This window comes from Nicotiana tabacum, chromosome 13 (genome assembly GCF_000715075.1).
Source record: "Nicotiana tabacum cultivar K326 chromosome 13, ASM71507v2, whole genome shotgun sequence".
NCBI lineage: Eukaryota > Viridiplantae > Streptophyta > Magnoliopsida > Solanales > Solanaceae > Nicotiana > Nicotiana tabacum.
Genome location: NC_134092.1, coordinates 127515256 through 127532525, shown reverse-complemented (window position 1 = coordinate 127532525; position 17270 = coordinate 127515256). Strand labels below are relative to the sequence as shown.

The following is a 17270-nucleotide window of genomic DNA, read 5'->3' as shown; positions in this document are numbered from 1 at the left end:
TATATCCTAAAATTTCAATTCATATCCAAAAGGTCCAATTCATATCTTAAAAGTTCAATTCATATCCTAAAAGTTTAATTCACAAGAACAAATCCTAAAAACTAAAATTTCAATTCATATCCTACGAGTTTAAACATAAACTAACTAAACTAAAGAAATTCAACCCATACCCTAAACTAAACTAATTCATAACTAATTGACTAATTAACAAAACTAATTAGTTCATAAAACTAATTAACAAAATTAATTAAAATAAGACCTAAACCCTAATCCTCATTAAAATGCAATGTTCAAATAATTGAAACACTAATCAATTGAAACTAATTCATAACTAATTAACAAAACCTAAAAATAATAAATAAATGGGTTGTAATTCAAACCTAGAATTTTTAGGAGATGGAGAAGGAGAGTGGCGGCAGCGGCGAGGGCGAGGGCGAGGGCTGGACGGCGAGGGCTGGGAGAAGGAGAGGGGAAGGTTTTGAATGAAGAGGGAAAAATTTCAGAAAAATGAGGGGTTTCCCCGTTTTTCAATTCTCTGATTTTAGAATTACCGATCAAAGTTGGTCGGTACATTAAGTGTTGACCGTTGGTCGGTTTTTTTTTTTTAAAAAAAAAAAATTCTTCTTTTTTTTGTGTTTTTTCTTAAAATATTATAAACTATAAAAAATATATTATAAACTACAAGCATTTATTTTATTTAACTATGCAATTATTATAAACTATAAGCATAATCTTTATAAATAATTATATTAACTATTTAATTTTAATAAATTATAATAGTATCTATCTAAGTAAATTTTCTAAGTTATAATTAAGTATGTGAGTAATTTCTCTCTCACACACATACACTATATTGTAATTGATGTTAATAACTTCTTTTTTCATTCGATCATCACTAATAATGTATGACATAGATTAATCGATATATAGGTCGAGACGTTTTGATGAATCATCGATTAATATTCATCGATACATCTAAGTAAGTTATAAGTCGATGAATCAATTTACAAACAGATATATTTGATGATAAAGTATATATACTAATTAGTATCTTTCCAAGTCTATCCCTAAAAGAACTCGACCCTGTGGTCCTAGCGCTTCGTGTTCTTATATATATATATATATATATATATATATATATATATATATATATATATATATATATATATATATATATACACACACACACACACAAACACACTTCACTGTAATACTTTAACTATATATATAGCTTGTTATAGTATATGTTAGTGTGTATATATATAGCTTGTTAAAGTTTGACCATGTTTGACCTATTAATTTAACTCGTTTACTTAATACTAATATCTTCTTTCGTTTATTTAATTTGTGATCCATATATATATATATATATTAATACTAATATATATATATATATATATGTCAAAGATGTTTAGTATTAATTCTTTTATTTTTCATTCATTCATCACTAATAATGCATGGCATAGCTAGATTAATCGATATAAGTCGAGACGTTTTATTTTTACTATTAGTCGATATAGGTCAAACGTTTTGTTTTTAATATTCATCGATGCATCTAAGTAAGTTATAAGTCGATGAATCAATTTACAAATAACATGTTATATATAGTATATGTTAGTGTATTCATTATTTGTATTACAAAAGTGTTAACGAATTACATTTATATTATTTAGATAGTAAATATAAAAGTAATTCGAAAGTTTGATCAATGTTGACGTAATAACCGACCAACTTTGGTCGGTTATTTTGCAGAAAATAACAATTACCGACCAAAGTTGGTCGGTAAATGCTTCCCCTACATTAACCGACCAACGTTGGTCGGTAATTTTAAATATAAATTTTTAAATATTATAAAATATTTTAAATAATAAAATAATTATTAAAATTTAAAAAATTGGATCCAGATTACCGACCAACGTTGGTCGGTAATCCAAAATTTTCTTATCTGACCAGCTGGGTCAATTCGTTGACCAATTTACCGACCAACGTTGGTTGGTATTTAGTTTTAAAAAAATATAAAAAAAAATTTCCCCAGTTTCCGTTCAACCTGAACGGTTTTTGGTCGCTTTTTTTGACCGACCAACGTTGGTCGGAAATAGTTGATCGGTTTTTAGCAGATTTTTAGTAGTGAGTCCCTCTCTTTTTAGCTTTATAATAATTTTTTTTTTCAGTTTAATTATATATTATCCGGAATCACTTATGTGACTAATCAAGATTCAGAGGATAGATCTACTTAGGGCGTAAACCACTCTTTATCAGCGAATTGTACTCCTATATTATATGGATAAAAGTTGAACATTGAAATTAAATTGAGTTCATCTTCGAGACTTAGACATAGATATCGCATTGTCGTGTGATCATTTCTTTCCTAATCTATAATGGAAGATCTAAATATGTTTTGCTATAAGTACATGGCATGTTTCAAGATCTAATTCAAAAAGGAAATTACACTAAAACCAAATCCTATAAAAACTACTACAATAGTAAAAATTTATAAGGGAAAAATAACGACCCAAAAAAGGACAAGACTCTTGTTGTTACGTATCGTTTCATAACGTATCATATCGTATTATACTGTATTGTTTGATGAATATAATATTTGGATAGGTCGTATCATTTGCCGTTATTTCATGATGTCATGCACCAATAATATGAAGAATAAAACTTGCAATATTACTACGAAAAAATAGGATATATAAAAGAGTGTAGGGTAAAGTATAAAATATGATTATTTAATACTATGAAAGGGCAAGATGAGAGAATAAAACTAGGTAACGACACCACCACACCAAATCCGTCGTTTCATAAAGTGATACTTTTCATCGTTACGTAACGACGGATACAATAAAATTTAAGTAACAATCAAAACAAATATTGTATTTAAAGTAACAACACGATATAATAAAATAAGTAACAACCATCCAAACAAGCTGTTAAAAAGGTAGAGAATAATATATCCATATGTAAGCCTTATATTGTCCTTTTGAATTAACCAAAATCCAATTATTGAAAAAAAAATCAATTAAAATCCAATTCAAAAGGGTTTTATCTCCACCTCCCATTTCCCTCCTTTTTTTCCTCCGTTTCCAATTATTTCTCAAATTTTCTTCCTCCCACCACTTGCCACTCTACCCATAAAAATAGCCAAAACCATATAGTACATAAGTACATGACCACCAGTTTGAAGTGAATCAGTCAGTGTTAAGGGTTTCAAAGAACAGAAGGCTTCACTCAACGAGTGACAGATTTAGTTGTGTGACATTACCAAAAGGTAAGAAACTTCGTGTCGCGACTGTTTTAATGCATGATCAAGTGAACTTTTTCCTTTTATACGTGCTAAATTCTTCTAATTTTGATGTCAAATGAAGATCACAACATCGTAGTTGAAGCAAGTGCATTCGTTATTTTCATCTCGTAATATATATTTAACGTGAGTATTCTTTAAATCAAACGTAAAGTATTATTCCTTGCGACAGTGACACTTTGTATCCATTACCTTAAAGTTTTGAATTTTGTTTTTGCGAGTGGTAGTTAATGTCGACTCTAAGTAATTCTCCCCTCCCTATCACCACTTCCGCTACTGCTACCGCCACCACCGACCGCCGCCGCCGCCGCCGCTTCTCACTCTCAAAATGGAAAGGTGCAAAACTAATACCACTAGCAATATCATTAGCCATAGGCATACTCTTCCGCTTTGCGGTACCAAAACCCCACCAACTTTCCACTAAAGCGTGGCAACTTTTAGCCATTTTCCTTACAACTATCTGCGGCCTGATCGTTAGCCCATTGCCAGTGGGTGCGTGGGCATTCCTTTGCCTCACGATCGCCGTTATAACAAAAACCTTAACATTCGCCGCAGCATTCGCTGCATTCACAAATGAAGTTATTTGGTTAATTGTTGTATCATTCTTTTTCTCAAGAGGTTTTATTAAGACTGGACTTGGTGATAGAGTTGCTTTGTGTTTTGTGAGTTGGCTTGGGAAAAATACTTTGGGTTTGTCTTATGGTTTGGCTTTGAGTGAGGCTGCAATTTCTTCTGCTATTCCAAGTACAACTGCTAGAGCTGGTGGTATATTCTTGCCTATTATTAAGTCATTGGCTGTTACTGCTGATAGTCACCCAAAGGATGATTCTTCTAAGAAACTTGGTGCTTATCTTATTCAAGCTCAATTGCAGGTTAGCTTTAATTTATTGTTTACTTATATTCACTAACTTGTACTAGTATGTTTTATGAATTTAACTTATATATACTAACAACATATTTTTACACTATTTGTTGACTAGACGACTTGCTTTCTTTTTCGGAGTTTAAATTTAGTTCATTGACAATGTTTGTTTCTTACACTGTAAGGTCAAATTTACTTATAACAATAGGTAACTCTTCATAAAATAGGTAGCTTCTTCATAAAAAATTAGTAATAACACTTTTTACTAATGATTATACATAGTGGGGGAGAATGTGTAACATGCTATAACACTATGTAACAATATGTAACATTCGAATGATTATACCTAAATTAGTAACACGCTATAACAATATGTAACTTCTTCATAAAAAATTTCACGTTACTAATAACACTTTTTACGAATGATTATACATAGTTATTATTTAGATGATCTGATATTATAAAAAATAAATATAATCATGTACAATAACAACAACAAAACCCAGTGTAATTCCATAAGTAGGGTATGAGAAAAGTCATGCGTACGCAGACTTTACTACTACTTTGTAAAGGTAAAGAGACTATTTCCGATAGAAACTCGGTTCATTAAATATAATTATGTATGTTTGTAACAATAAGAAGACAGTTTAAATACTATTGTTTTAATCATAACATGAATTTGGTATATGACTCAAAGAGTAAACAAACTCAACTGTAAACTATGTTGCTCGGACTCTAAAAAATGTCGTTGGATGCGTGTTGGATCCAGCAAAAGTAGTGTACTTTTGGAGGATCCGATACGGGTGCGGCAGCATCTTGGAGAGTCCACGCAACATAGACCGTCACTATATACTTCTTTTCATTTATTTTAATATTCAGATGTTTAATATTCTGTCTTGTATATTTTAGTTCCATTTCTGATAATTCCTATCACTAATGCTATTTATGTTGTGATGCATTTACAGGCTTCTAATAGCTCAAGTGCCCTATTCCTAACAGCTGCTGCAAATAACTTATTATGTTTAAAATTAGCTGAGGGGTTAGGAGTGAAAACATCAAATAAATGGCTAACTTGGTTCAAGGTTTCAAGCTTACCAGCAATTATATCTCTTCTAGCAAGTCCAGCTATTCTATACAAGATTTTCCCTCCAGAAATGAAGAACACACCAGATGCTCCATTAATGGCTAGAAGGAAGCTAGAGCAGATGGGTCCCATCAAAAGTGATCAGTGGGTTATGATGATAGTGATGCTTGTAACTGTTGCATTATGGATTTCTGGGTAATGTTCAAATACTTATGTTTTTATGTGTTTTCAATCTTCCTTTTGGTTGTGAATGAGTTTCATTGACACAAGAAATGTATTTTTTTGTCCCCAATATAGCCTATGTTGCTCGGATTCTCCGAAAATGTCGACGAGTGAGTGTCGGATCCCCCAAAAATAGTATATTTTTGGAAGATTTGACAAGGGTGCAATATTATTTTGGAAAGTCCGCGCAACATAGAATGTAGCATAAAGGTAATACAAAATCAAGTTATATATACTGGTGAATGTGCTATCTCTATATTAGATGGTGCAATCACTATTTTTAACACTCAAGAAGAAAATTTTCTAGTCTTAGGTTCTCATGGTTAAGGAAATAGACTGTGGGTCTAACTCAATCTTAAAAGCGGAATGTGTTGTTGTGTCCTTATATGATTTTGGACAATCATTGTCTCAGGATGTAAATTTAGTTTGGGGTTAAATTTAGCCCAATTGTTCATTTTCTTAACATGGTATTAGAGCCAAACGAATCCTTATTCTTTGTTTACCCTATGTTAGGCTCCCATATTATGTTTTTGTTGCTGCAAATGTCCAGCATGGGGTTTGCTGAGGGAGGGAAGGATGTTAGAGTATCCTACATTATTTGAGAGAATGAGTTGTTGTCTCCTTAATATGGTCTCGGGCGACCCTCACTCATGAACTAGATTCTGGGATTGAGTTATGATCGAGGTCCATTTTCTTAACAATCAGCATGATCTTTACTTCTTTAGATTTCCTAGAACTGCAATAAGGAGGGAGGTAGTCTGATGCATAGAAGAACATTTCTTGTTCCAAAAGATTAGAGCTTTTGTTGTGTTTATATATTAAATACATGTGCTTCATATCCCTCTGCTCATGACCAGATTAACCTGTGCACTAGTCTTAAAATGTTGCCATATTTCTTTTCTTTATTTCTCTATTTCATTGTAGCCTATGAAGGCCGGGAGCCTTGGAGCAATGGTTAAGTTGTCTTCGCGTAATCTATAGGTCACGGGTTCGAGCAGTGGAATCAGCCACTGATACTTGTATCAGGGTAGGCTGTCTACATCACACCCCCTCGGGGTGCGGCCCTTCCCCAGACCCTTCGTGAACCCGAAATGCTTTGTGCACTGGCCTGCCTTTTTTTCCGTCATTGTAGCCTATGTTTGATAATGAAACAACTTTCATTTAATACAGAGAGGCTCTTGGGCTAGCAAGTGTTATCACAGCAATGCTAGGATTGTCACTACTTTTGGCATTTGGAATACTTACTTGGGATGATTGCTTAACTGAAAAATCAGCATGGGATACCTTAGCTTGGTTTGGAGTTTTAATAGGGATGGCAACACAATTAACTACTCTGGGAGTTGTTGCTTGGATGTCAAATGTTGTGGCTAACTTCCTCAACTCTCTTTCACTACATTGGTTTGGAGCATTTTGTATACTTCTAGGAACATATTACTTTATTCACTACTTGTTTGCTAGTCAAACTGCTCATGTGGCAGCTTTGTACCCAGCATTTCTTGGAATGTGTTTGGCATCAAAAATTCCTAGTCTTCTTGCTACATTGTTATTGGGATACTTCAGTAATCTTTTTGGTGCATTGACACATTATAGCAGTGGTCAAGCTGCAGTATATTATGGAGGTATTTTCTTTAAGTATATTTGATAAATTATCTCCATTAAGATTATGAAGCGGAGCCTCGGAGCAACAGTAAAGTTATCTTCATGTGATATATAGGTCACAGGTTCGAGCCGTAGAAGCAGCCACTAATGCTTGCATTAGGGTAGACTGTCTACATCACATCCTCTTGGGGTGCGGCCCTTCCTCGGACCCTGCGTAGACCCAGAATACTTTGGAGCAACGATAAAATTGTCTCCGTGTGACCTATAGGTCACGGGTTCGAGCTGTGGAAGCAGCTACTAATGCTTGCATTAGTTTAGACTGTCTACATTACACCCTCTTGGGGTGCGGCCCTTCTCCGGAATCTGCGTAAACGAAGGATGTCTTGTGCGCCGGGATGCCCTATCTCCGTTAATGGGAGCCTTGGAGCAACGGTAAAGTTGTCTACGTGTGACCTATAGATCACGGGTTCGAGCCGTGGAAGCAATGCTTCTATTAGGGTAGACTGTCTACATCATACCCGCTTGGATGCGGCCCTTCCTCGGACCTTGCGTGAACGCGGGATGCCTTGTGCACCGGGATCCCTATGTCCATTAAGATTATCTCTAAGCGGTCTAAGATAACAGTTATCTATATTTTGGTAACTGTTCTCTTTTCATTTGCTTTTTAGGATGTTGAACTAATTAATCTCATTTTGTTGCTCTTCTTTGGCAGCTGGTTATGTGGAACTACGCGATGTCTTCAAAATGGGCATTACCATAGCTCTTATTAATATTGCCATATGGGGATTAGTAGGAGCTGGCTGGTGGAAGATTCTTGGCCTTTACTAAGACTGAAATACGCAAGTGAATCTTGTGTTGGAAAATATGGCAATATTAACAATAGAAGAACAGAAAAAACTTATTGAAATAAATACTGTGTCGTGTCAAACCACTATCTTAAAAGCGATTTCAGCCAAGCTTAGGTGCAAATCGTTGAGATCGGTCGCTCTCGAAGGTTACACGACACTCCCAAACACGTGCACTCGTGATGGAAAGTTTGGAGTTTTGCATAAATACAATTGCCCAGAAGCTTATCGAAGAACGAGAGAAAGAGAGGAATGTGTTTCCTCGTTAGTACTGAATAGAAATCAAAATCTGTATATATAAGTAAGGAGGCAACGACTGGGTAGTAATAGCCAAGATCTGAAATGGCTATAACGTTAATTGTGTTTATGGTTTAATGTCAGGAATGACATAATGACTGCTTTTAATTCCAGGAAATGAACCTGGTAAGCATGCATTTGGAGATATTTTTTGTAAACTCAAAATATCAAAAATAGTTTTTTCCAATACATGACTTGGATTGGGCCTCACATATATCTCTTGCGCATGGGTTACCATTATATGTGCTTGTTTATTTCAAAACAGTTTGATTGGTACAAGAGGCTATAGTTTATTAATTTGATTGGTACAAGTATCTGAGCTTGTTTATTTTAGCTGATTACCATTCAGTTTCTCATGCTAAGCCTTGTTGCATCAGTAGATTAAAGATCTTTTGATGCAGTTAATTGTTAGTGTGGAATTTGACCTCTAACTGCATCTTAAACAAGAAAAGTTCTTTGATTTGACCAATTTCTGAAATCCCATCAGTTGGACATCTTAATAACTACCTCTTTATGGAAAAATTAGCTTTAATCTTTGCATGACTTGTTAGACATAGTGATGGTAATTAAAGATACTATAATAAGCCCTCTGGCTGTTGCCTTCGGATTGACACCTACTTTAGAACCATCCGTTCTTGATGAGTGAACCACATGGATTGAACTCACACGTGGTAGATTCACAATCCACTACCTTGATCCACTTGGCTACATTCGCCCTGAGGTACGCGCTACCGAGGAAGTCAGGGGACGCGTGTGAAGAGGTGACGGACACCCTCTAAGTTGACCACCCTACTCTCTGTTGGGAAAAATAATAATCCCGCCCACGAATAATATCCACGACAAATAATAATAACACAAGAGGGTAACAACGACACCAACTCTTTTAATGGGTAAAATACAATACCCAAGCGGAGCAATATAACCACTATAATATTACAACTTAGTAGTGTCAAGAGACTACTACAATCCTGAAAGAATTAACACTCTTTATTTAAAACACTTCACTACAATATTACTCGCACTCACTATTTATCTCACATACTACAATCTGTGGATTACTCTCTCTAACTTCTATTGCTTCTCTCTTATTTTGGTGTAACTGAAATAAAGAATGGAGACCTCTATTTATAGTAAGAGATGACATTCAACTACTACAAAGAAGATGGCTTGTTGTTGATTTAGTCCTATAATTTTTCAACAAAGTTAGACACCTCCCATTTTCTTCAACAAAGTTGTCAATAAAGTTAGGCACCTCCCATTTTCTTCAACAAAGTTGTCAACAAAATTAGGCACCTCCCATTTTCTTCTTTGTTTTCCTTTAATATGAGCCCCACAAATCTCTCCCTTAATTTTAATTTTTCTTTTTCATTCCAAGACTTGATCTCAATCTCTAAAAATTCTCAAACTTAAGAGGCTTTGTAAAGATATCTGCAGCCTGATCATGCAACTTCACATATTTGAGCTTGACTTCCTTCTTGGCAATGCACTGCCTTTGCTTGTAGCCTTTAGCCACAAGTCGTGCCTTGTATCTCTCCAGATCTCTATCAACATTCTTCTTTGCCCTGTATATACATTTAACTCCAATTGCACGATGACTCTTGGGAAGAGTTGTTAACTCCCAAGTGTTATTCTTCTCTATTACCTCGATCTCCTCCTGCATGGTTTGTCTCCACCTTTTGTCTTCAACAGCTTCATCAAAGTTCATTTGTTCACTATCAGCAAAGAGACAATATAAAAAATCAAAATTAGTAACTTTTTTTGTGTCCTCATAGAGCTCTTGAATACTCCTTGTCCTTTGCGGTTGTTCATTTGAACTTTTTTGAGAAGGGGGAGATGCAACATTTGTTAGAGAAGGAGGTGGAGTTGTATCTTGCATAGGTTCCACGGTCTCTAGTTCTTCTTCATCACCAAAGTATGGAAGAAAATCATATGAACTTTCTTCCTGAGCTTCCCAGTTCCATGCCAATTCTTCATCAAGTGCAACATCGTGACTTACCACCATCTTGCCGCTACTTGGGTTGTATATCTTGTAGACTTTTGAACTCGTATTATAGCCAACAAACACATGCTTGACACTTCGATCGTCAAGCTTCGCTCTCCCTTGATGTGGCACATGAGCATAGGTTATGCTCCCAAAGATTTTCAAGTGCTTGACACTTGGCTTTCTTCCACTCCATGCTTCTTGAGGGGTTTGATCTCTAATATTCTTTATTGGAGACCTGTTGTTCAAATAAACTGCACAAGATACAGCTTCTGCCCAAAAATTTTTGGGCATATTTTTAGCTTTTAACATACATCTAGCCATATTAAGAATCGTTCGATTCTTTCTCTCTGCAACTCCATTTTGTTGGGGTGAATAAGGTACCGTTAGAGGACGACGAATTCCATGAGATTTACAAAAGTCATTAAATTCTTTTGAAGTGAATTCGCCTCCTCTATCGAACCTTAAAGCTTTTATTTCATAGCCACTTTCTTTTTCTACAAGTACTTTGAAATTTTTAAAAGTATCAAAAGCTTCAGATTTTTGGTTCAAGAAATAAACCCAAGTATTTCTACTAAATTCATCATTAAAAAGTAGAAAGTATTTACTTTTACCAAAGGAAGGTGGATTGATTGGTCCACACACATCAGTGTGAACAAGCTGAAGCGGCTTGATTGATCTTGACATGGCCTCCTTTGGAAAACTCCTCCTTGCATGTTTTTCAAGAAGACAAGCTTCACATAATTGATTGGGATGACTTATTGATGGTATCTCATGCACCATGTTCTTTTCTCCCATTGATTTGAGCGCTTCAAAATTTAAGTGCCCAAATCGCATGTGCCAACACCACGATTCATTTTGCACATTAGCCTTCAAACACTTTGCATCAATTGTCTTAAGATTTAGAGAGTGTAACGACTCAACCGGTTATTTTAATTTTTAGAACCCCGTTACCCTAAATAAAACTTTCCGTATGTGCTTTAAATGATTTATGACTTGTGAGGATGGTTGGTTCGGGATTTGGAAGTGTTTGGGTTAAAATCGGAACACTTGGTTCCTTAGTTGGCTTTAAAAGGCCAAGTTTGACTTTGGTCAACATTATGAGCAAACAAACTCGGATCAGTGTTTTGACAGTTTTGGTAGGTCCGTATCGTGATTTGGGACTTGGGAGTATGCCCGAAATCAAATTCCGAGGTCCTTAGCCCGAGATATGGAATTTTGATAAAATATTAAAATGTTAAAGTTCAAATAGTGACCGGATGTCTAATTATGTGAAACGACCCCGGAATAGAATTTTGATGATTCCAACAGCTCCGTATGGTGATTTTGGATTTATGAGCGTATTCGAAATTTTATTTGGAAGTCCATAGTTAAATTAGGCTTGAAATGGCTAAAAACAAGAATTTAAGTTTGGAAGTTTGACCGAGAAGTTGACTTTATGATACCGGAGTCGGAATCCAGTTCCAAAAATTTTTATAGCTCTGTTATGTCATTTATGTCTTGTGTGTAAAATTTGAGGTCAAACGGATTTGATTTGATAGATTTCGACATCGAATGTAGAAGTTGGAAATTTTAAGTTTCATTGAGCTTGAATGGGAGCATAATTCATGGTTTAAGCGTCGTTTTATGTGATTTGAGGTTTCAAATAAGTTCGTATGATATTTTAGAACTTGTTGATATATTTGGTTGACGTCCCGAGGGCCTCGGGTGAGCTTCAGATGGTTAATGGATCAAAAGTTGGACTTAAAACAGTTGCTGCAAATTTTCCTTTCTACTGGAAATTATAGCCCAAAATCGAGGCCCAAAATCGAGGCCCAAAATCGTGCTCACAAGATCGAGGCTGAGGATCGAGGCCGAGGATCGAGGCTGTGGATCGAGGTTGTGAATCGAGGCCGAGGATCGAGGCTAAGGATCGAGGCTTATAAAAGAGGGCATTCGTCTCATTCGCCATTTTTAACAAATTGGAGCTTGAGTAGAGGCGATTTTTGATAGATTTTCAAGGAAAAGACATTGGGGTAAGTGATTCTAACTTGGATTTGGTCTATAAACATAAATATATCATTGTTTTCACTATTTAATTAGTGTTTTGAGATTGAGATTTGAATTTTTTTTTAGAAATCTCATAGAAATGAATTTTTGAGATTACGGTATCGATTCGGAGTCGGATTTTAGTGAAACTGGTATGGTTGGACTCGTAATTGAATGAGTTGTCGGATTTTATAACTTTCGTCGGATTCCGATATGTGGGCCCCACGAACGAATTTTTAATTAATTTCATAATTTTTATTAAAAATCTAGTATTTTCTTATAGAATTGATTCCTATAATTTTTAGTGATTGTATCGAATTATTTTGGCTAGATTCGAGCCAAAAAGAGTTGGATAATCGTGGAAAAGGCCTTATAGTAGATTAAATTGGAGCAAGACGATGTAAGTCTCTTGTCTAATCTTGTGAGGGAAAAATTACCCCATAGGGATTAAATTGAATAATTGTTGCTAATTGCGGGGGCTACGTACGCACGAGGTGACGAGAGTCCGTGCGTAGCTACTATTAATGCTAAAGTCCGGGTAGTTTAGGACTCAAAGCATGAATTACTTGTGTAAATTATATTCTTTATTAATTAAAATATTTGATGTATATATTGTGAATTGTTATGAAAGGTAGAAAAATATGAAATTTTCATATGTTTAATTTTTTTGTTTAGATTAATTAATTGTTGAAATAAATTATTATCCTCTCGAATAAATTTTACAATAAATTCTCTTATTCCGGAGGTACATAAAAAAATGTCCTCCTTTCTTGTGGATCGGGCCGAACGCCTCGGCAGGATAGATGCATCTATGGATCGTGCCGCACATCCCTCGATAGTGTACACGAAACTTTGGATCGGGCCGTACGACCTCGGCAGAAATCGTGCTTAATAATAATAATAATAATAATTACACGATACTTGGACAGTTTATTACAGCTTGTAAAGCTATTTGATAAATTGAAAATTTATTAAAATTGAAGGATTTAATTAATAGATTAGAAATTATTTGAATTGAAGAAATTTAAATAATATATTGAGAATTAGAAGGAATTTAATTACTTATGCTGGTTCAATAAAATTATTGTTAACTCTGTGAATCACGTTGATATAAATATTTCTATTTTCATGATTATTTAATATTATTGACCCATAGTGAGTGTCATAGTCGGGTCATCTCGTCTCTACCTCTTCGAGATTAGGCTTGATACTTACTGGGTACACGTTGTTTTCGTACTCATGCTGCACTTGCTGCACATTTTATTGTGCAGGTACATATATGTATAGCGGTCTTGTGGGCGCAGAGGTGTGGTTAATAATTGTGGGGACATAGGTGAGCTGCATTCTATATTACAATCCACAGCTAACAGAGTCTCCTTCAGAGTTATTATATTATCCTGTCTAATTTATATTCTAGACAGATGTTGTAGTTTATTTTAATTCCCTAGTAAATGCTCATGCACTTGTGACACCGGATTTTGGGATGATTATGGGTTGCACTGTATTGGAAATTTTTAAAGATATTAGTAAGTATTTGGTAAATGTCATCTTCTACTATTTAATTGAGGGGAACAACTATGACTTCAAAAATATTAAAATGAGAATTTATTTAGTATTTATTGTTGGCTTGTCTGACAGCGGTGTCCGACGCCATCACGACCTATAGGTGAAATTGGGTCGTGACAACATGGTATCAGAGCACTAGGTTCACGTAGGTCTCACAAGTCATGAGCAAGTCTAGTAGAGTCTTGCTGATCGGTACGGAGACGTCTGTTCTTATCTTCGAGAGGCTACAGGGCTGTTAGGAATACTTTCCTTTTTGATTCCTCATCGTGCAATTCGATTCCTTTGAGGCTTATGCTTTAATTTCCTTCCTACTCAATCTTATGCGACGTGAAGCACTTGTTATAAATTGAGGATTGAGGAAAATTTTAATGGTACTACAGATGTAGTACATGATGCTTCTCCCTGTGTAATTAATTGGGCTATTGTCGTCGCCTTGCGAAATTCTGCTCTGTCATTTCAAATTAAGTATCAGTACTACCTAAGGTTTTGAGATTTGACATTGATCGTTATGATGATTCATGCGTTGTTATCGCACAGTGTTTATGAAATGGTAAAATGCCCGTCTATATGTCAGGGCAGTAAACGACTTGAAAGAAGGTTTTTCTCAGTACATGATTCAGAGGTTCCATGTTTTATTTCCAGCAGAGAAAAAGGCAATCAGGCTATGAATGTTCATGTTTGGGTTTGATAGAGTAACAAAGCCTGATATTTTTTAGCGTGGTAGAGTTCTCAATTTTGATGTGGTGTCATCACCTTGTAAAATGCGTTAAGGTTCGCCGGTGTTATGGTTTTCTTCAACTCGCCTTCACGACAGGGTGTTAGGAATTGGTATAGGGGAAGCAGTCGTTAGAGATCGTGGTGTGCAGTGATTCAAGATCGAAGCAGCATTCCCAGTATTGATGTCTCGAGAAGGATGATTGTCAGAAAGGTTTAAAACTGGTAACGAGCTATTAGTTCAAGTGCTACAGAGATGGATTTTGAGTAAGGGAAACAACTGGGAAGCGAAGGATGTGGAAGGACGTATGGAAGGTGCCTTGCAGTGGTTAGGTTCCGAAAAGGCCAAGTGTAAGAAAACAGAAGCAGAGTAGTTGCTTAAAGGAGATGGTTGACCAAAGTGGGAGAGTGGCAAGGTATCATACGGGTTCTGTGGTAGGATAGCCACACGCTTTGGGGGGAAAATTGAGTGATTTGGGATTCATGATGGAAATTGACTAGGTATACGGACTTAATTTAGAATATTGGCTGCTATATTGAGGAAGATTAGATACAACAGGAGGGAGTTTCTAGATATGAAGAAGAATACAACATGACTTCGGATTAGAATGTATTGTCACACCTTTAGTTGACGTCCATGAGGAGTGAACGGTTTGGTGCAGCTAGTGAATGAGCTTGAACTCAGGATGATCTACTGATTTCGTAGTAATTGCACCCAGTGCAACGATGTTGGAATATTTCGGCATGTAATTTCCACAAGTGGGTTATCTCCTGTGAGCAAATTAGCGGTCGCGTGGTGTTGACGACGCTTCTGCGAAGAATTTTTCTGGCTACCCGGTAAGAGATTTAATATGTAAATGTGGCTAGTGGTTCGGAGTGTTTATTAAAGGTTAATAGAAGGATTTCGAGAAAATTTGGCGAGTTGCGTGTGCAGGATCATGTCAACGATGAAGAAAGAATCTTGGTGGATTCCAGAATTTTGTAAATTTTAGCTTCACGCTAAGTGGGTGAGTCCCACCGTCTATGATTGGATTGCGTAGTGTCAACTTGTGCGGTTTTTGGTTATCGATATATTGGTGGGTCATTGCAACTAAGTAAAGAATACATCAGTGGTAATTTGAGCAAAGTATTTGGGGAATGTGTGCCATATTTGGCCTTATGAATTCACATGCAGGTTTTTGGAAGACTTAGAGTTTATGCTTCGTGTAGATATAATGCACAGGAAAGTAAAACAGTCGGATGTTTCCTTGATAAAGTGTCCATGTGCTAGCAGGGCCTTGGAATTGATCATGTTTGGGAACAAGTCAGAGCAAGTGACTCTCAATAACGTTCCTAGTGGATTCAAAAATTTAAAGTGTGGTGTCTAAGGATCTCGAGTCTATAGTATGGTTGAGTATCGAGCTTTTGCAGCAGATTATGAAACGGGACTTGGAGTACTCTGCGTTATCTTCAGGTTGTGGTATAGCATTAGAGAAATGGAATAAAATAACTTCGGATTCATAAAGCAAGTATCAGAATGGGTGTACCAGTTGAAGATGTAAAAAGTGCGCACAAGAAGGGATATGAGATAATTAGTGGGTTTTGAAATAGAGTGGTCTCGTGAAATAAGTTCACCTGGGATGAGTGTGGATTTGAGTTTGTGATGTGATGAATGGAGCTATTATTATATTCTAAGGTAAGTTGAGAGTAAATTGAGAAAAGACGGATCGTCTAACAATGGTTGAATCGGCACGATGGTGGCAATGATTAGTTCCTTCAGCACATTGTATTATACATGTGATTTGTGGCGGTACGTGCGAGGCTTGATGGCCGTCATAATTGATTTTATTTGGAGAAATTCAAGTATTATGACATGTTATATGTAGAGGGATCCCAGAAGAGTTATGGTGGTTTAGACCACTACTTGAGGCCGATATTTTCTACGGACATGGAAATTCAGTCACGTGTTGCAATGGTTCTCTTGAAATGAGTTACGAAGAAGGTTTCTATATGATGAAGTGTTTACCCTATTAGTGGTTTGGGAGTTATGATGGAATTCTTGTACTCCTGCGCATTAGCGTGGTTAAGTGCACTAAGTAGCATAGGATTCGAAAGTTGAGGATTTAAGATTTTGGTTCGGTGTTGACAAGGATGTCATGAGCTCGGATGAGCAGGAAAGGGATTTAGATGTTTAAAGTAAAATAGCATTGTTTTTGGCATCATCTAAGGTCGATGTCAGGTGTACGAGACCTTGTGTATTGATTTGTGGATTCTTGATTTGCTTTACAACATTAGTGTAACCGGTAGCATGTATGTGCAGACTTGTTACCTGGTGCGAAAGGTCGTGGGAGCGTGTATCACGGAAAGATTCTGTAAGAGTGACATGTAGTCACTTGATTTAGTGAAGATTGAAACCAAGTATGAAAATTGTGGTAATATCATTGATTTAAGAATTTATGCCTGGAGGGCGCTCGGTTCATTTGGTTGTGGACTGTGGAAGTTTGTTCCGATTATGACGGCTATTCTTGTATGTTATGGGGAAAAGGGTATTATGGATCCTTGAAAGGTTATTATCCTAGTACGGTGCGATCAGAATCGGCTTGAGATTTGTGGATGGATTTAAATATGAATACGAGCTCTATATCAGACCAGATGTGTTCATTTCAGCATAAAAGCTCCCTATGGAGTAGTATTCGAACGTTGGATGTCGTTTCATCGTCGATTATTTCATGTAATACTATATTGTGCCGTGTGAGTTATGAAACGGCTTGATAAATTTCTTATGTGAT

At 36.0% G+C, this 17270-nt stretch overlaps 1 protein-coding gene across 1 annotated transcript; it reads left to right on the top strand.

The window, feature by feature from the left end:
• Positions 1-3210: 3210 nt before the first annotated feature.
• On the top strand, positions 3211-8404 carry LOC107821843 (dicarboxylate transporter 2.1, chloroplastic-like). Its single transcript, XM_016648335.2, has 4 exons — positions 3211-4176; positions 5132-5445; positions 6643-7091; positions 7784-8404. Exons 1-4 carry the CDS (start codon positions 3535-3537, stop codon positions 7897-7899), a joined length of 1521 nt encoding a protein of 506 aa, XP_016503821.1. The 5' UTR covers positions 3211-3534; the 3' UTR covers positions 7900-8404.
• The last annotated feature ends 8866 nt before the right edge of the window (positions 8405-17270 follow it).

Excerpts from the sequence above, each read along its gene's own strand:
- LOC107821843 (XM_016648335.2), top strand. The coding sequence starts at position 3,535 with ATGTCGACTCTAAGTAATTCTCCCCTCCCTATCACCACTTCCGCTACT. Across the intron at positions 5,446-6,642 it reads GTTGCATTATGGATTTCTGG|AGAGGCTCTTGGGCTAGCAA; the intron begins GTAATGTTCAAA and ends CATTTAATACAG. Across the intron at positions 7,092-7,783 it reads AGCTGCAGTATATTATGGAG|CTGGTTATGTGGAACTACGC; the intron begins GTATTTTCTTTA and ends CTTCTTTGGCAG.